General features: G+C 49.6%; 1 protein-coding gene across 2 annotated transcripts in view; it reads left to right on the top strand.

Annotated features, from left to right (window-relative positions):
* The window catches only part of ITGB5 (integrin subunit beta 5), a 122,453-nt gene that overhangs the window by 96,691 nt on the left and 8,144 nt on the right, over window positions 1-17,618 (top strand). For both annotated transcript variants that reach the window (XM_053903460.1, XM_053903459.1), the window contains one exon: window positions 14,416-14,638. In XM_053903460.1, the coding sequence (XP_053759435.1) occupies window positions 14,416-14,638 (223 nt within the window). The remainder of the gene's footprint in view (window positions 1-14,415; window positions 14,639-17,618) is intronic.

Raw genomic sequence — 17,618 nt, 5'->3', positions numbered from 1 at the left:
GTGACCCCACCATTCCTAAGCTAAAGGAATATCCTTCCCATGTTGGTATGTTATTTGACACAACATTGGTCTTTAGTAATAGGCAAATGTAATAATATAAGGAACATCTATTTTAATGCCCTTTTCACTATATTGAGGTGGTTTCCTTGGAAACAAACTGAGGCTCATTTGTTAGTATTTTGCGCTCATAATGAGCAAGCACTTAATAGTAGGATTATTTGTGTCTTGTGCCTTTGCTAATAGCATCTGTCACACACAGTGGGTTGACATTTTACTACCCGCTTGACTGTGTACATTTGGGGAAACTGAGACTCAGAACCTGGACTAAAGCTTGCTGGGATTCTTGGTTATAGATTCAGACCAGGAGAACCTTGCAAGTAAATAGTTACCTCATTTCTACCAAATTTTACTTATTTTGATTAGCTTGAGGCCCTTCCCAAATCTCTGAATTACCAATCCAGTTTTCTCTGCCACCACCCAAGCATTGAGCCTGCATTTTCCAAGTCTTACCTAATAAGTGCTCTTTATTTCGGTCAAAATTTTAGGAAACATTTAGTGTCTGTTTTCCTAAGTGAGTGTTTGTCTGGGTTACGTAAGGACATATCAGATACAGCAGACCAGGCTGAAGGACACACGTGGACCAGGGGACAGGCTGAGGTAGCTGTCCTTTTCTGACTATTATTTGATGGAAGACAGAGTGTTCCCCTTCATATTCAGTGGGTGTCTGGCTGTTGTTATTGGTTATGCTAAACCCACTTTCCTTAAATGAACCTTTGTGGGCCTGTTCTAATTTATAAAATGCTTTTGACATGAGTGATGTCATTAAGTTGTTGTTACTCTACCAGGCGATTGATGTGGCTGTTACTGACCTGACCCAAGTGGAGGAGGCTGCGGCCGAGAAGATTGGCACGTTGGCCACACTCCCCACCAATGGTTGGCCCAAATCCTTGACCCAATAAAAGCCCACCTCCCCTAACTCTAGGGGAGCGCTCTTCTCTTCTCTGGGCACCTGCTTCCTGCCATCTTGTGGCTTAGCTGGGCTCCTGGCAGCAAAGCTTCAACGTGGCCCACTCACGTGACATTCCAAACCAGCTCTGTCCATTGAAAGTGCTGCACCCAGCTCTGAACAGTGGCCAGCTGAGGGTGGAACATGGCAGCTGTTAACCAACCACAACAACATGACGGTTTTCCAGGTTGAAAATAGTAACTCTCCCATCCTGTTGCAGTGACCAAGGGTAGTGAATTTATATCTCTCCGGATGTGGTTGGCATTCCCCCAGAAGTGCCTGCCAGGTGGATTGGGCAGGTTAAGCCAAACTGAAGATGTTGATCTGAGAAACCTCGGTTTCTTTTGGCCACAGGCCCTCTGTTTTTCTTTCTGAGTCAGCATTCCTTAGGGTCCTGTGAGGACTGTGGTTCATCTCGCTTAGCTGTTTATAGATTTTTTTGAGACTGGAAAGATGAGTTCCTTAAAGAACACAGATTTTGCCCTCTTGCGTCCATTGCTTTAGTCTCCTGCGATCGATAGACTTGGGCCAGAGACCAAGTCCTTTCTTTGCTGCCCTCATGTGAAATGCAATAGTAATTTGAGGGGCTCGGCAGCAGGGCCTCAGCATTGAGAAATCAGGTGTGAGGACAAGAAAGGCAAAGGCATCCTTTGGGATGCCAACATCCTTTGACAGTGGAGTCTTAGCTTTCTAGCCAGTGCTGTCATCTCCGAAAGTAATGTTGAGGTTTGGAGAAGCTTAGCTTAAAGCAACATCACCCTATTTGTTTAGTGGTCATCATATTTTGCTGCTCAGATACAACATGAATGCAACATATGGTTCGGCAGATGAAGGCAAAGGGCGAGAGGCTTGTTGGAGCATTGACTTTTGGGAAGCACCATCAGTTGACCTTGTCAGGGCTGGTTCATTAGCACTAAGCCAAAGACAGAGGAGCTGTTGGCCTTGAGACTGACGATGCATCATTGTTCACATGTCTGAAGGACATTTTTTTGCTGGAGAAATCTGAACAATATGCAAGAGCAATAGCGGGGTGCAAAGCTTGTGCTGCTGGACTATAACCTTGACCTGCCAAACGAAAGAGAATTCTTAACCATTTTTTTCTCATGGTATTTTAAGTCTCTGGATTTCTTGGGCACATGTTAAGAATTTGAAATACCTCAAGAATCCTATTTAAGTTCATAAGCCTCAATAATGCTTCTGTTCCCTTTCTAATTTACAGATTTGGATATCTTCCTCCAGGGCTTCAGGTTTGTGCTGATGATATTCTCAGCCTCCAGCCCATGTTCTGAGCATCCACTGTGGGCCTGACGATTCTAGGCATTGGACAAAGAAAAATAAAATGCCATCTTTGATTTTGTTTGGGTTTGCTGACTAATGGGTTGAAGCAAACAAGTAAACAAACAGATATATCTGTGTGATAAGTGATTTTATATCTAAGCTTTCCTCTTAACTAAGCCTCCCATCAGCTTTTGAGCATGCTCAGGTCCCTTTGTTCTAGAAAAAAATAGAGAAAGAGAAACCCTCAGCCTCCTACCCATTCACTGTCCCCTTCTTTCCTCCGTATTCACAGCTATATTTCTGACAACATTTGTCTCCACCCAGTCAGCCTTAACCTCAGTCCAGTTTGGATTCAGAATAGGTCTTCCCAGATCTTTAATGGCCTTGTGCTGCTACATCTCATAGACTTTTTTTTAGCCCTTGACTTTTCTGGAATAGTTGACACTGTTGACCACCCCCACCTTGAACTCCTCTCTTCCCACGTTCAGCCTTTGGCCATCTCCTTTGGCGTCTCCTTTGCGGGATCCTTCACCTCTAGCAACCCACTCAATGCTGGCTTGTCCACTTGTCCAAGGCATAGCCTGGATGTCCCTTCCCAACACTCTCTCTTGAGAATCTCATCACACCCACACCTTCCATTGCTCAGACCTGCTGCTGAGCTCCCTCCACCATTTGCCTTCTTGACATCTCCAGTGGGTGTCTTCAGTGCACCTCAGCCTCAAGATGGCTCAAAGTGATCTCATGATCTTCCTCCCAGCCGTGGTTCTCTTCTGATTCTCCTTATCTCTCCTTTGATCTGTTTGCATAAGCCAAAAACCTAGGAGTCATCCTTTTCCCACCTTTTCCTCAATGCCTACATCCCATATGCTACCAGGTCGTCCACTGACCTCTTATTTCTTTGAAATTCAACTCCTTGACCACCATCCTGGTCTATCTGTTCTCCACACCGCAAGGCGATCGTTGCAAAACCAAAACATGCTGATGTTCAGCACCTCATAGAGGCTGCACGTTTGTGGGGATGGCCAGAACCCGGGATGCCTTGGAAAGCAGGGACGGCTGAAGAGACTCACAGGGTAGCCTGGGATGTTGCACCACAAAGTAGAGACGTAGAAGCTATGCTGTAGGTGATGAGAAGCCATGGAAGGGCTTTATGCAAGAGCATCATCACGTAGTTTATATTTTAGAGAAACGCTGTGGAGCCCAGGTGGAAACTGACTTGGGGGGGAGACAGACCATAGAATGGGAAGGCAGCCAGGAGGATGCTGTGGCATCCAGGTGAGGCTTGTGGCTTACCTCAAGTAATAGGAGTCTATTGTCAGGCCATTTAGGGCCTAAGGGATAAATTCAAACTCCTTAGTCTAACGCTCAGGCCTCCTTCCTCCATAATCTCCTTCCTTCCCTCCCTTTTACCATCTACTTGTCCATTCATTCATATATATGTACATGCAATAGGCCTGTATCTATTTCTACACCCTCTCTTCCCATCCTAGTAGACCTCTCCTTTTTTCTTTTCTTTTTTTAATCTTTATTTATTTTTGAGAGAGACAGAACATGAGCAGAGGAGGAGCAGAGAGAGAGAGAGAGGGAGAGAGGGAGACACAGAACCCAAAATAGGCTCCAGGCTCTGAGCTATCAGCACAGAGCCCAACGGAGGGCTCAAACTCGGGAACAGAGAGATCATGACCTGAGCTAAAGTCTTGATGCTCAACTGACTGAGCCACCCAGGCTCCCCAAAACCTCTCCTCTTCATTTTTTTTTTAAATTTTTTCTTAACGTTTTATTTATTTTTGAGACAGGGAGAGACAGAGCATGAACAGGGGAGGGTCAGAGAGAGGGAGACACAGAATCTGAAACAGGCTCCAGGCTCTGAGCTGTCAGCACAGAGCCCGACGCGGGGCTCGAACTCACGGACCGCGAGATCATGACCTGAGCCAAAGTCGGCCGCTCAACTGACTGAGCCACCCAGGCTCCCCAAAACCTCTCCTCTTCAAATACTTCCCTTCCCAGCTGCCCACCCTATTCATCGTCACGTGTGAGCTTGTGCTGCTTTATTGCATCCCAAATGCCTTCTCTCCTCTACTATTCTGAAACCCACAGCTGAGCCTGAAGCCCACATCGGGCTCTCCACATTTCTCTGTGCCCTGACCTTAAGCAGCGTTATGATGGTTGTGGAGGAACTGGAGAGCCCACCTGATCTACCACCCTTGCTTTACAGAAGAGGCCAAGAGTACTTGAAGGATCAGTGGTTAAAAGAGCGAGTCTTGTGGATGGCTGTGTTGCACATTTTTAACTGTACCACATCCTGGGCTCTTTGAACATTTATCCCATATGTTATTTTTTAAAATTAAAAAAAAATTTTTTTGAGAGCCAGAGAGAGACAGCATGAGCCGGGAAGGGGCAGAGAGAGAGGGAGACACAGAATCCGAAGCTCAGGCTCCAGGCTCTGAGCTGTCAGCACAGAGCCCAACACGGGGCTCAAACGCACAAACTATGAGATCATGACCTGAGCCAAAGTAGGACGCTTAAACTACTGAGCCACCCAGGTTCCCCATATCCCATATGCTATTTTAATTGTTATCACGTAATCATGACTGGATGATACTGCAGAAGCAGTGTGTGCAGTGGTTAGGAATATGGGCTCCAGAGTCAAACAAATGTGGTTTAGATCCTTGCCCTGACACCTGCTTGCTGTGCAGCTTTGGATAAATTACTTGGCCTCGTTTGGCCTCTCTGTGCCTCATTTGCCAGCTCTGGGAAAATTAGGGTGGTGCTTGTACCATGGCACAGGGTTATCAGCGCGGGGGGGGTGGGGGGCGTGGGGGACTAATGAAATAATCCATGTAAAGGGCTTCGAACAATGCCTAGTCTGTTGTAAGTATTCCATGAAGTTTCTCTAGGTGAAGAGATTTTAAAAGTGGCTTGATGTCCCAGTGAAATTAAAAATCTCTTGGAGGCAGTACACCACACATTCTCTATTGCACATTACAAAGAATTTTCCCAATCCTGTACGGGGGACAAGGCAGTATCCCTCTTTCATTGACGAGAAAACCGGACCACTGCCCCGAGATAGCAGGTAGGTAGCTGAGATTGCACAGCAGCACCGCTGAAAAAGGATGTCCCCAAACTGAGCTTTTCTGAGGCATTTCAAGTAGAGTGACAAGGATAGGACAGAGAGAGCTGAGGTCCAGGCTTGGTGTGGGGCGGGGCAGTGCTATGCTTCTTTGTTGGGGAGCCGCCCTTGCAGAGCGAGTTCTCCAGTCAGCGACGGTCCTTGGCAGGAGAATGCTGTGTTTACAGCCTCAGAAAGCCTGTGGAGCAAAGGTACACTTGTCAAGAACGACATCTCTCTTGCCCCTGGAGGTTTATTTAGTTGTTGCTAAAGTGCCTGGAGCCAGGCTAAGATCCCAAATCTCCTTTCTTTACTTTTTCTAGAACCAAGTCAGTGTACAGAAGGGAAAGATAAGATACGGGAGGGGCACATTCCCATGGGACCAGGCTCAGAGACACCCTGAGGATAGCAGACAGCACAGGCAGAGCAGGGCCTGTGAGGACACGAGGGCCTGTTATGTAACTCTAACCTGCTTGTCAGCAGCGAACCAGGAAGAGTACTTCCTATGAGGGATTTCCCCTTCCTGCCCAGGAGCCCCACACAGAGAGGCCATGCCCTTTGGAAGCCTGCATATGTGTTTGGCCACAGAGAGGTGAGCCCGTGTCTGGTTTTGTTCTCCTCGATTTGTGTTTGTGCCAGGACGTGTGCCAAGGGCCCTCTGCTGTGTGTCCACAGGCTCCGAATGGGGACTCCAAACACCCCCCCTGATGTCAAAGGAGGCAGAACGGTGGCCTCTGACCCTGGTTGCTCTGGTGCCCTGGCTTGGCAGCCCTCAGGGCCGCGAGTCTCACAGACAGGGGTGACTGGAGGCACGTAACGTTCTGAGTTGGCCTCCTGCTCTTTTTAAGCCAATTGTTGGAGAATTCAAGACCCGACTTTGGTGACACAGTAGCCACCCGAATGAGCAGAGATTTTCAGAACACGCCCCTTCTTTTTCTTTCCTCTTCACCACTTCCTATTTACAGGGCTGCCTCTTATGAGAGGAGGGGAGACTGGGGAGCAGACGCAGAGCCCTGAGAGAAGGGGTGCAGGGTCTGTGAGGAGAGGAAACTAGGAAGGTGAGAGGAAGGGAACTGCTTGTGTGAGGGAGGGACACTGACTGTGGGGAGAGGGAGGGAGGGAGGCAGGACCGTGAGAAAGAGGAGGGAAGCGCCCTTCCTGTCTCAGGAACTGGGCTTAGTCCTCCCTCCCCTCCCCGGCCTTCTGGGAGCTAGGACCGGACTTGGGACTCCTGGAGGGGCCTGAAGCCGCTGCTGAAGGAAGCCACAGTGTGTTCCGGAGCTGGATGGAAACTATTTGGGGACCAGCTGTGGAGAGTTGGCTTGTGCCCTAAGGGTCTGACGTCTGCCTGGTTGTGACCCCTTGCTCCTGTGCTGGGTGAGAATGGGGAGAAGAGAATCACTTCTCGGTTCTGCCCATCTCAGGCCTGCCCCACTGCCCTCAGGCATCTCCTCCGAGGTCACCCCATGGCCATCTGGGTCCTCTGCAGGCCCTGAGTCCAAGTCCAGCTTGGGGGTGAGGGCGAGCGGTGGCTTCCCTCCTGGACCGCTTATGTGCTGCCTGACATGCCTCAGGGAGCGTCCCCACAGGTCCTCGAGTGCCTTTGTGGTATCAGCCTTCCCACCGAGGCTCTGGAGGCCTCAGAACAGCTGCACCAGGTCCTGGGTGTGCTCGCTTCGGGCTGGACATGGATACATAACCTCATGGGAGATTTTAACCCTGGCGGCTTTTGACCCAACCTCGCAGAAAGTACTTCTCTTCCCATCCTCCGAGATCTACTCTGAGCTTCCTCAACAGTGAGGGAGCACTTACTATATGCCGAACACTGAGTGAGTGCTTTATTCAGGTTAAGTGATTAACTCCTACAGCAAACCAATGACGGGGGCATTTGTATCAGCCCCATTTAAAAAACAATTTTTTAAAAAACATTTATTCATTTTTGAGAGACAGAGAGACATAGAGAGGGAAAGACAGAATCCGAAGCAGGCTCCAGGCTCCAGGCTCCGAGCTGTCAGCACAGAGCCTGATGTGGGGCTCGAACTCACAGACTGCGAGATCATGACTCGAGCCAAAGTCAGATGCTTAACCGACTGAGCCGCCCAGGTGTCCCGTATGAGCCCCATTTAAAAATGAAGAAACTGGGGCTCCTGGGTGGTTCAGTCGGTTGAGCGTCTGACTTCGGCTCAGGTCATGATCTCACAGCTCGTGAGTTGGAGCCCCGTGTCAGGCTCTGTGCTGACAGCTCAGAGCCTGGAGCCTGCTTCAGAGTCTGTGACCCCTTCTCCCTCTGCCCCTAACCCACTCACATTGTGTGTCTGTCTCTCTCAAAAGTAAATAAACATTTAAAAAAAATGAAGAAACCAAGATACAGATGGGTTAGACATTAGTAACTGCTGGTAAGTGGCAGATTGAGGAGGCCAGCTCAGGCACTGTGATTCTGGAAGCCACATGTTCACCACGCACCACTGCCTCATTTTCCCAATGTTGTGTCCCCACCCTGTTCTCCACCACCCATGTTCCGTGGTAAACAGGCTGCTCTTCATCCTGGGCCTGTGCAGAAATCCCCCCCTCCCTTCTCTTTCCTGGTGGTCCCTGAGGGAAGTTGGGGGAGCCTGGGAGTCTGGCCCCTCCTGGTCGGCACTCTTCCAGCTCCTCAGGACCCCTTGGATGTTTGCTTTCCACCTACTCCCACACCCTCCCCTCCTTTGAGTTGTGCACCTTGACTTTTCTCCCCTCCCTCCCCCCTTACTGACATCCTGGCCATCCCTGCATTCCTCAAAGACCTTGGGACCCGCCTCACGCTCCCCCCTCTCCCTCAGGCCCCACCATCCCTGCATCTCCCTGAGACAGTTGTCCAATGCATCGGTCTCCAAGCGCCTTGTTGCTCAGCTCCAGTGGCGGTTCATAGCAATTCTAGCCCGTTTCCTGGGCGCCCCCACGCACCAGATGCTGAGTGAGGGCTTTACCTGCAATAGCACCGTATTTCTTGACAACATTTCTACGAGGAGGGCATTTGTCCTCGTTGACAGATGAGGAAACAGATCATCAGACAGGTTTAGGGACTTGCCCATGGTGACATAGTGAATGGTGGAGGACATACTTGAACTTGGCTCCGTGCAGCCTCTCAGCCTCTCTCAACATGGCTGGAGCTGGAAACTTGCACATCGCACTCTGGCCACAGTCCTCACCCCTCAGCGTGTCCCCTCTCTTTCTCTCTGCCTCTTTCTCTGCTGTAATCTCTTCTCTTTAGAGCGTGCCATTCCCTCCATCTCTCCGTTTCCTCCCAAACCATTTCTCTTCTGAATCTTTGTCTGCAGTCAGAAGAAGGCACAAATATACCCCATCTTCAGAATATCCTGTCTGCCTTCCTCCCCATCTCTTCCCACACTTCCAGACCACTTGTGGGAGCTGCCTGCTTGCAGCCACCTCACTGCCCCCTGGATTCTGCCCTCACCCCTCCAGATTGTGGCAAATCCACAGTAGCCACCTGGGATTTGCACTTCCTGATCTCTTTTTGCGCTTGCTCGGGCTTCCGATCATGTCTCTTTGGGCTTCCAAACCACTGGTTCTCCCCCGCTTGTCCCTGGCATCTCCTTCCCAGCCTGCTTTAAGGGCTCCCCTCCCCCTAAATAGCCGATATTCTATTTTATAAAGGGAGGCATGGGGCCACGTCTTGGCCCACAGCCCACACAAGCACTGTTTTGCTGATGGAAAGCTGTTGAATTCTGTAGAGCTGAAATTCTGTATAAATAGACACATTTACAACTTCCTGTCCATTTAGCTATCAATCATTCTAACAAAGGTAGTACTATTAATAACTTGCACATGTAGCAAGTCACAGCTTACAAAGTGCTTTCGCATGCCTTTCAGTATCCCTACCTATGTGCAATGAAAATATTTTTATGTCTGCACGGTATTAAACAGGCATCATTAAATTCGACTTACTCTGCCAAGGTGTTGGGGGTAGCATTATAAAGGAGCTGTGTTTTGCCGAAGAGTCCTTGCTTAAGGCCCCCTGGGTGTTGTTAACCAGGATAATGTCCCCAGTCCCCCATTTAGTTTTACTGGTGATTGGTAGGTTATTGATCCTTGGGACAGGGCCAAATGACCCTTGTTATTTTAATAACGTGTTCCTGCTAGGGCATTGGGAGAGACTAAGGGCCGACCACAAGATGTGGGGAACCTCCGTGCATACAGGTTGAGGCCCAACTACAGGATCTGAGACATTTGGATCAGGGTAAAGTGTAACCATACTGACCCAGTTTTTTTTTTTTTTTGTTTTTTTTTTTGTTTTTTTTTTTTTTTTTTTAGTTTCTCTTCCATTTTATTTTTTTTTATTTATTTTTTATTTTTTAATATATGAAATTTACTGTCAAATTGGTTTCCATACAACACCCAGTGCTCATCCCAAAAGGTGCCCTCCTCAATACCCATCCCCCACGCTCCCCTCCCTCCCACCCCCCATCAACCCTCAGTTTGCTCTCAGTTTTTAACAGTCTCTTATGCTTTGGCTCTCTCCCACTCTAACCTCTTTTTTTTTTTTTTTCCTTCCCCTCCCCCATGGGTTTCTGTTATGTTTCTCAGGATCCACATAAGAGTGAAACCATATGGTATCTGTCTTTCTCTGTATGGCTTATTTCACTTAGCATCACACTCTCCAGTTCCATCCATGTTGCTACAAAAGGCCATATTTCATTTTTTCTCATTGCCACGTAGTATTCCATTGTGTATATAAACCACAATTTCTTTATCCATTCATCAGTTGATGGACATTTAGGCTCTTTCCATAATTTGGCTATTGTTGAGAGTGCCGCTATAAACATTGGGGTACAGGTGCCCCTATGCATCAGTACTCCTGTATCCCTTGGATAAATTCCTAGCAGTGCTGTTGCTGGGTCATAGGGTAGGTCTATTTTTAATTTTCTGAGGAACCTCCACACTGCTTTCCAGAGCGGCTGCACCAATTTGCATTCCCACCAACAGTGCAAGAGGGTTCCTGTTTCTCCACATCCTCTCCAGCATCTATAGTCTCCTGATTTCTTCATTTTGGCCACTCTGACTGGCGTGAGGTGGTATCTGAGTGTGGTTTTGATTTGTATTTCCCTGATAGGGAGCGACGTTGAACATCTTTTCATGTGCCTGTTGGCCATCCGGATGTCTTCTTTAGAGAAGTGTCTATTCATGTTTTCTGCCCATTTCTTCACTGACTGACCCAGTTTTTGAAAACCTGTATGGGTCATGCTTTCTCAAGGAGGCTTGAAAGCTTTAAACCAAGATGGCAAATGGTTGTGTCTTCTGTGCCAGTCCCCCTAGTTGGTAGAACCTGCTTGGAGTACTGTGTTGAGGGGGATCCTGAGACCAAGCCAAGGCTCCCGTGATCAGATGGTGTGATGTGCCATGGATGGGGAGGAGGACATGAGAGCACAGGCCACATCTTTGCCATAGCTGCTTCAAGCTGTCTTTGAGAGTGGAAGAACCGCCGGACAAACTGGGGCCGGCAAGGGAGCCAGGGAGCCAGTGAGGACAAGCCTTTGAGAGGTCGCCGCCATTTCACCAGACCCGGAGGCTGCCCTGCTTTGACTTGCTGGGACTTGACTTTGGAGTTGTCAAATTTCTGAGGCCAAAAGCCACATGGATAAGGATTTCCTGATGTCCCACAGCCCCTCAGCACCCAGCTGCTTGCTCACCCCACTTAAGTGGGCAGGGGCTGTCTGTGCTCTGTCTACTTTATCTTACACATTGTTTCTTGTCATGTCCTCACTGCTCAGGTGTCGTGGGAGGCTTTCTGGAATGGCTCATGTCTCTGGTGGGGAGTCCTGTCCCTCTCCTGCCCTTGACCCCTAACTTTCTCTGCCTGAGCCCTAGATCTGGGACGCACTCAACTCCTTTGACCTCTGGCTGGGTTTGGGGGCTCTCGGGCCTGTGTGGTGTCAGATGTATCCAACATAGCCAGGCTCGTTGCTGATCTGGCGTCATGGCAGAGAGCACAGAGCTTGAACTTGGCTCAAGCAGGTGCCTTCTCAGCAAGCAGGTTCTGTCACTTCGATGCCCAGTCACCATGGGGAGCAAGTTCTTCCTTCAGCACACACACACTTCACCTGAAACCCAACTCTTCAACCAAATGATATCCTGCCTCTTCTCCAGAATGTTGGCACGTTGGAATACGGTGTCAGGTTGTTATTGGCTAATGTTATGTTGCTGCCACACACAATTAGAGCAGGGAGAAAAACAGCACCTGCTGTCTCCAGCAAAGCAGTCCCTCTGACCCAGGTACTGTCGTGCTGCTTGTAAATACGGCACTGACCATGCTTTATGGGAAGTGTGGCATACAAGCTGCTGGGGAGTGCCAGAGCTATGTTCGAAACCTTCCCCAGAAGTGCACTCATATCTGCAGCTCACTTGGAAACGCGTTTTGGAAACTGCACTGACCAGTGGAGGGGGTGGGGTGGATGTGCGATAGAGCAGCAGGTAACACGCTAACGGTGGAGTGTGGGTGACAAGCATATGGATGTTCACTGTACAATCCTTTCAACTTGGCTGCAGGTTTGGAAACTTTCATAATAAAATGGTGGTGGGGGGGGGGGGAATTACCCTCGACAGTGACCCATTTTTAATTTGAAACAGGCTCTTGACCAGTGTGGCCCCTGAGGCTGGAGAGTGAAGGGGCTGTGCAGATTGGATCCATTTCATTCGGGAAGGCTTCCTGTGGGGGGTGGCTTCCTGCCTGCCAAGCCTTGAAACCTGCACTGTTCACAGACCGGGCTAGAGGAGGGGTCTGCAGCCGCCCTCCCGTGGGAGCCGTGCACTCTGCTGCCAGTGCCCTCCAGCCCCCTGCCCCCACCTTGTGTAACCCTTGAGTAGGTGTGCTGCCCACTCCTGTACCTCACCTTCACATGCCAGCTCCTAGGCAGTTAGACTGCACCCAGCCTCCTGCTGGCTTTCCTCACCTTTCCCAGAGGGTTGCCATATGCCTCGGCACTGCGCAGGCAATGGGAGGGGGCTCTCGCCCGGCACAGTATCTGCTGAGGCTCTGAGTCTCGGTGCAAACAGAGAGGCTGTCTGGCCCCGGGAAGGTTGGGAGACTTGGTCGCTCTAGATGGCCTCCCTCCTGCCTGCAGATTCTAGGCACCACGGAGCCGACAGAGCAGGAGAGGGGGGGTGGGCAGGAAGTAAGTGGCCGGTGAAGAAGCTCTCTGGAGTTAGGTCCTGAACTAAATTGTGGGTCACATTCATTGGTGGTCTCACAGAAGGTGCTGGGATCCAGCTACTGGGATAACTGGCTCAGGTGTGGGAGTAAAATGCAAGGCCTCCACCTGTCTGATGCCCATCGCCCACTGCTGCGGTCTCCTGCTAGTATGTAACTGGCTGCGCAATGATACAGATTCTTGGTTCATTTTTTAAATTTACTTTTAATGTTTGTTTATTTTTGAGAGAGAGAGAGAGACAGAGCGTGAGTGGGGGAGGAGCAGAGAGAGAGAGAGAGAGAGAGAGAGAGAGAGAGAGACAGAATCTGAAGCAGGCTCCAGACTCTGAGCTGTCAGCACAAAGCCCAACACGGGGCTCAAACCCGCGAACTATGAGATCATGATCTGAGCCAAAGTAGGACGCTTAACCTACTGAGCCACCCAGGCGCCCCAATTCTTGGTTCTTTTAGTCTTAGCCTTAGCAAAATGTCATCAGGAAGGAAAGCATGCTGTCATAATAGTGTAAGGGAAATTTTGTAAAGTTAAGTGCCGTAGCGCTGCTTTCTGCCTCTGTTAGTGCAGAGGATCGAGAATCCATTGTCAGGCTTTTGGCGCTCTTGGAAGATGGCGCTCTCCATGCTTTTTTTTCCCTGAGCGACACATTCACTCACGCTGACACTTGTCCTCTGAGCCCAGTGAGCCTCTGCCCTTGACGCCTGCAAGGGGCATGCCCAGCCCCTTGCCCTCCTACAAAGGAGAGCAGGGCAATCTTCCACTGGTTGTCCACCTGCTTAGGGCCTACTCTGCTGTCTTTCCTCCAGAGAGGCAGTGGGTGCTGGGGTTCAGACTCCCTGGTGTGAGTCCTGACTCCACCACAGGCAGGTGATCTTCAACAAGCAGCTTCATCTCTGTGTCTCATCTGCGGCAGCTGTGATGTGAGGGAGGGAACAGTCCCTGCCACATGGCCCCGTTGTAGAAACTGCTCAAGTTTATGCTGCAAAGCCTGATGTGTATATAGGGAGTGCTGTTCAATTAGCCACTGCTGACCTTGGCACCTGTGCCCGAATCATCCCACTCGGGGCTACGGCTCTGAGGCCGGAGCCAGAATTCAGCATCACTGCACGCTGTGGCTGTAATAAATTACCACAGAGTTAGTGGCCTTTAACAACATGGATTTATTCTCTTGAATTCTGGAGGTCTGGGCTAAAGTCACCGGGCTGACTGGGCCATACTCCCTCCGAGGCTCTCGGGAGGATCCATGTCCTTGCCGTCTCCAGCTTCTAGAGCTGCATTCCTCACATTCTTTGGCTCTGTGGCCTCTTCCTCCGTCTTCAAAGGCAGGAGCTAGCATCTTGCTTCTGTTGTCCCATCACCACTGTGGTCCAGTCTCCCTCTGTCTTCGTCCTCTAGGGACCCTTGTGATGGCATTGGGGCCCACCTGGAGAACCTAGGAGAACCTCCCATTTCAAAATCCTTCACCTAGTCATATCTGCAGGAGGTAACATTTACTCTGGGGATTTGGAAGCGGACATATTTGGTGGCCATTCTTCACATGACAACTGAGACAGGAAGAAACTCTCTGGGGTCATGGTCCTGTGGTGTTACTTGGTCAAATTCTGGACCAACGTAGAGCACCGCCCCAGACCTAGCTGGGCCACACAAGCTGCCCGGCCCCCTGCTATGCAAGCATGTGGGCTCTAGGCCCTCTCTGTCTGCCCAAACAGAGTTGGAGGGCACAGTTGTATTGGCTCCCCATTGTCTTGGTGCAAGGCAGACGCTGGGTGGTTGGTTATGTGTTCATGCAGGCAGGCGCTGATGTGCTGTGTGTGTCCCTTTAGGCCACGGCGAGTGTCACTGTGGAGAATGCAAGTGCCACGCAGGTTACATTGGGGACAACTGTAACTGCTCAACAGACATCAGCACATGCTTGGCCAAGGATGGCCAGATCTGCAGCGACCGTGGGCACTGTGTCTGTGGGCAATGCCAGTGCACAGAACCAGGAGCTTTTGGGGAGACGTGTGAGAAATGCCCGACTTGCCCAGATGCCTGCAGCACCAAGAGGTAATGGCACCCTCACTCCCGCTTCTCACCCCAGACCAGGCCCATCTTTCAGCCTGTCAGCCCTTGCGGCCGGCCCACCTCTTAGTCCCCATCCCCCGCATTTTCCACTGCCCAGCCTTTTCTGGGGAGCTAAACTCATACGAACATTAACTAAACTTTAACTGTATATTAAAATAGTGTCTTTGAAACACTGGTTCCTACCAGTGTTTCAAAGACACTATTTTAATATACAGTTAAAGGGGATTTTGTAAGAAAATAAAAACAGAACCAAAAAAAAAAAAAAAAAAAAAAGACTGTTATTCTATTCCCCAACTTAGAAGTTACCAGATCACTAAATTAATTTCAACTGGTTTGGGTACCAAAATAGTGGCTTCTCAGAGCCTTTTGAGTGCTATTGAGTATTTCACAGGGGGATGTAGTATGCTTCTGTTTTTCAAACAAGTTGGATCCCCTCCCCGACATTAACATTTCCCAAATAATGTTTCACAGGACACCGTATGGCAAATGTTGCTTGGAACAAAACATAATCAGAACATGGATCAGATAGGAGGGCATTCGACCTAGATAAGACATGCCAGAAACAAACCACAATGGCTTTTGAATTTTCTGCTCCATTTATACAGATAATGGAACGCTGGCCCTGCACTGCAGCTGAATGCAGAGATTGTCTGGACAGTGGGCACCGCGCCTCCACTGACTCAGCCACGGGGTCACGTTCTCCATGCTGACCTCCCCGCAGCTCTGCCCTTCCCCCTCTGCCAGTGTGCGAATGGGCGGGAATTAAAGGGATCCAGGAGCTATGCCATCAGGAAGGCATGAGTGACCGTTTCTCTTGAATTTTGCTAAAGGAACAGCTGTGTCATCATCATCCACGCTAGGGGGCCCGGCGTGAGGGAAACAGGCACAGATAATCAGAAACAAATAATAGTACAGACGTCGTTTCTCTTGGGCTGGGGAACGCAACTGTGCAATTTTCTTTTGGCAGATTTCCCCTCCACATGTCTGGCTTGGGCTGATAAAGAAAGGAGTTCATGCTCTCCGAGCCTGCCTTGGCTGCTGGTCGGTCCTTGCTCAGAAATGTTCTGGGTGGCACAACCCCTACTTGGATGTTTGCCTCAAATAATCCAGGCGTGGGTAATTGAAAGCTGGCTGTAGATCGAGAGACAAGATAGACAGGACCAGATTTTATTTTGTGTAATTGGAGAAGAGCCGGGGAAAGGGAGGGAGAAGAAAAGCAGACCCACTTTAGACCTGCTAAGAGTGGAGAAATGACAGAAATCCAAATAGCAACGTCCCAGGGGAGGAGGGTAGGATCCTGGATCTGGAGCCCAAGTAGCTGGGGCCGTGTGAGCGTGGAATCACAGCCATCACCCACGTTTTATGACGGAGCGGGGCGCGCTCCCCCAGCTCCTCTCGCAGAGCTGTTTCGGGCTGTCCTTGGGACACACGAGGTTAGCGGAGGGAGGGGGGCAAGCTAGGACAACACACATGGAATCAATAAAAGTAGATCAAGCCCGTTTCTTCCATTCCCCTCGAGCAGCAAGGCAATGCAGTTTTGGCGTAGGTCAGTTAAAAGGCCTGACAACATTAGCTTTAGGTCAAAAGGGCACAACAACCGTAGCTTTAAATGTTTAAAGCATTCATTTCCGAGAAGAAACAGTATCTGATAATTTGTTATCCAGTAAGCAATACTAACGACACAAGGAGAGCAAAGAGATGCCATAAGGAAACCTCACTATTCCTTTTTCTTTATCTCTGGGCCACACTGATGCTCTCTGTTTCTTTCAAAGCCTAGTTGCAACTTCTTTTTTTTTTTTTTTTTTAAACACATTCCCTTTGAAAGTGACTTATGTGATGTTTTTCTACTTGTTGGTTTGCCAAGAACCACCAGGTTTTGAATGCCTTGTCTTCCCCACCCTCCCCACTTGGGGTTTCAGAACAGCCAGTCTCCACTTTCTAGAACTAACCAAACATACCCTTCACCTTGGGTGAGTTCACACTCAGGCTCAGCTGATTTCAATTAACAGGCTCTCTGAGTAAAGTCTCTCTCAGCAACTTGTTTGTTTAAAAGGCCAGACTTATTTTAACACATGACTACAATATATCACAAGTTTCAGCCCAGTATGTGGAGCACACAAGTTAGACTGATAAATCCACATGGATAATTAGGGAACGTTTCCTGGAAGTGGCCCTGTGGTTTAATAACAACGGTTGCAGTTGGAAGGCTGGCGAATCCTCGCTGAGAGGAGGGTCAGCTTGGGGGTCACTTGTGGTGTGCTAATCCCAGAGGCCGGAGAAAGGGCCAGAGCTAAACCGCCCCTTCCTGGCCTGCAGCCAAGTCTCAGTTGTCTGCACTCTGGGACTCTGGCCTCAGGGGAAATGCAAACATTACCAACTTGTTTGTAACTCCAGAATGTTTCTATGGAGTGTTCCAGGAGAGTGGGATGTTATGGCCAATTCTGGGGTAGCTGCATTCCTTTTTTTTTTTTCCTTGTTTATTTATTTTGAGAGAGAGCGAGAGAGCGCAAGCCGGGGAGGGGCAGAGAGAGAGAGAGAGAGACCCAACCAGGCTCCAAGCTGTCAGTGCATGAGCCTGATGTGGGGCTGGATCTCATGAATCATGAGATCATGACCTGAGCCAAAATCAAAAGTCCAAACGCTCAACTAACTGAGCCACCTCGGCACCCCTGAATTCCTAAGAAAGTCCTGCCTGCTTTCCTCCCCAACGTTCAGAAAGGGAAGTGAGGACTTGGGAGGGGCTTACCGAGAGGCAGGGCACTGGGTGCTGCAGCTGCGGCCACAGCGTCTCATGGCCCTGCTGTCTCCCCTGGCCTCAAAGGGGGGCGCTTGAAGTGCTGTCCAGCTCCTTTCCAGTTCTGCTGCTCCCCTGAAGTTTCTCCCCTGGAAATCTAGTAACTGGCCTCAATCTCAAGGAATTAAAAAAACAGATGATGGTAATTCAGGCCGTGCATCGTGGTTG

The sequence above is a fragment of the Panthera pardus genome, unplaced genomic scaffold (assembly GCF_024362965.1).
Source record: "Panthera pardus isolate Hobbes unplaced genomic scaffold, ASM2436296v1 HiC_scaffold_16, whole genome shotgun sequence".
Lineage (NCBI taxonomy): Eukaryota > Metazoa > Chordata > Mammalia > Carnivora > Felidae > Panthera > Panthera pardus.
This window is presented reverse-complemented; position numbering and strand designations above follow the sequence as displayed.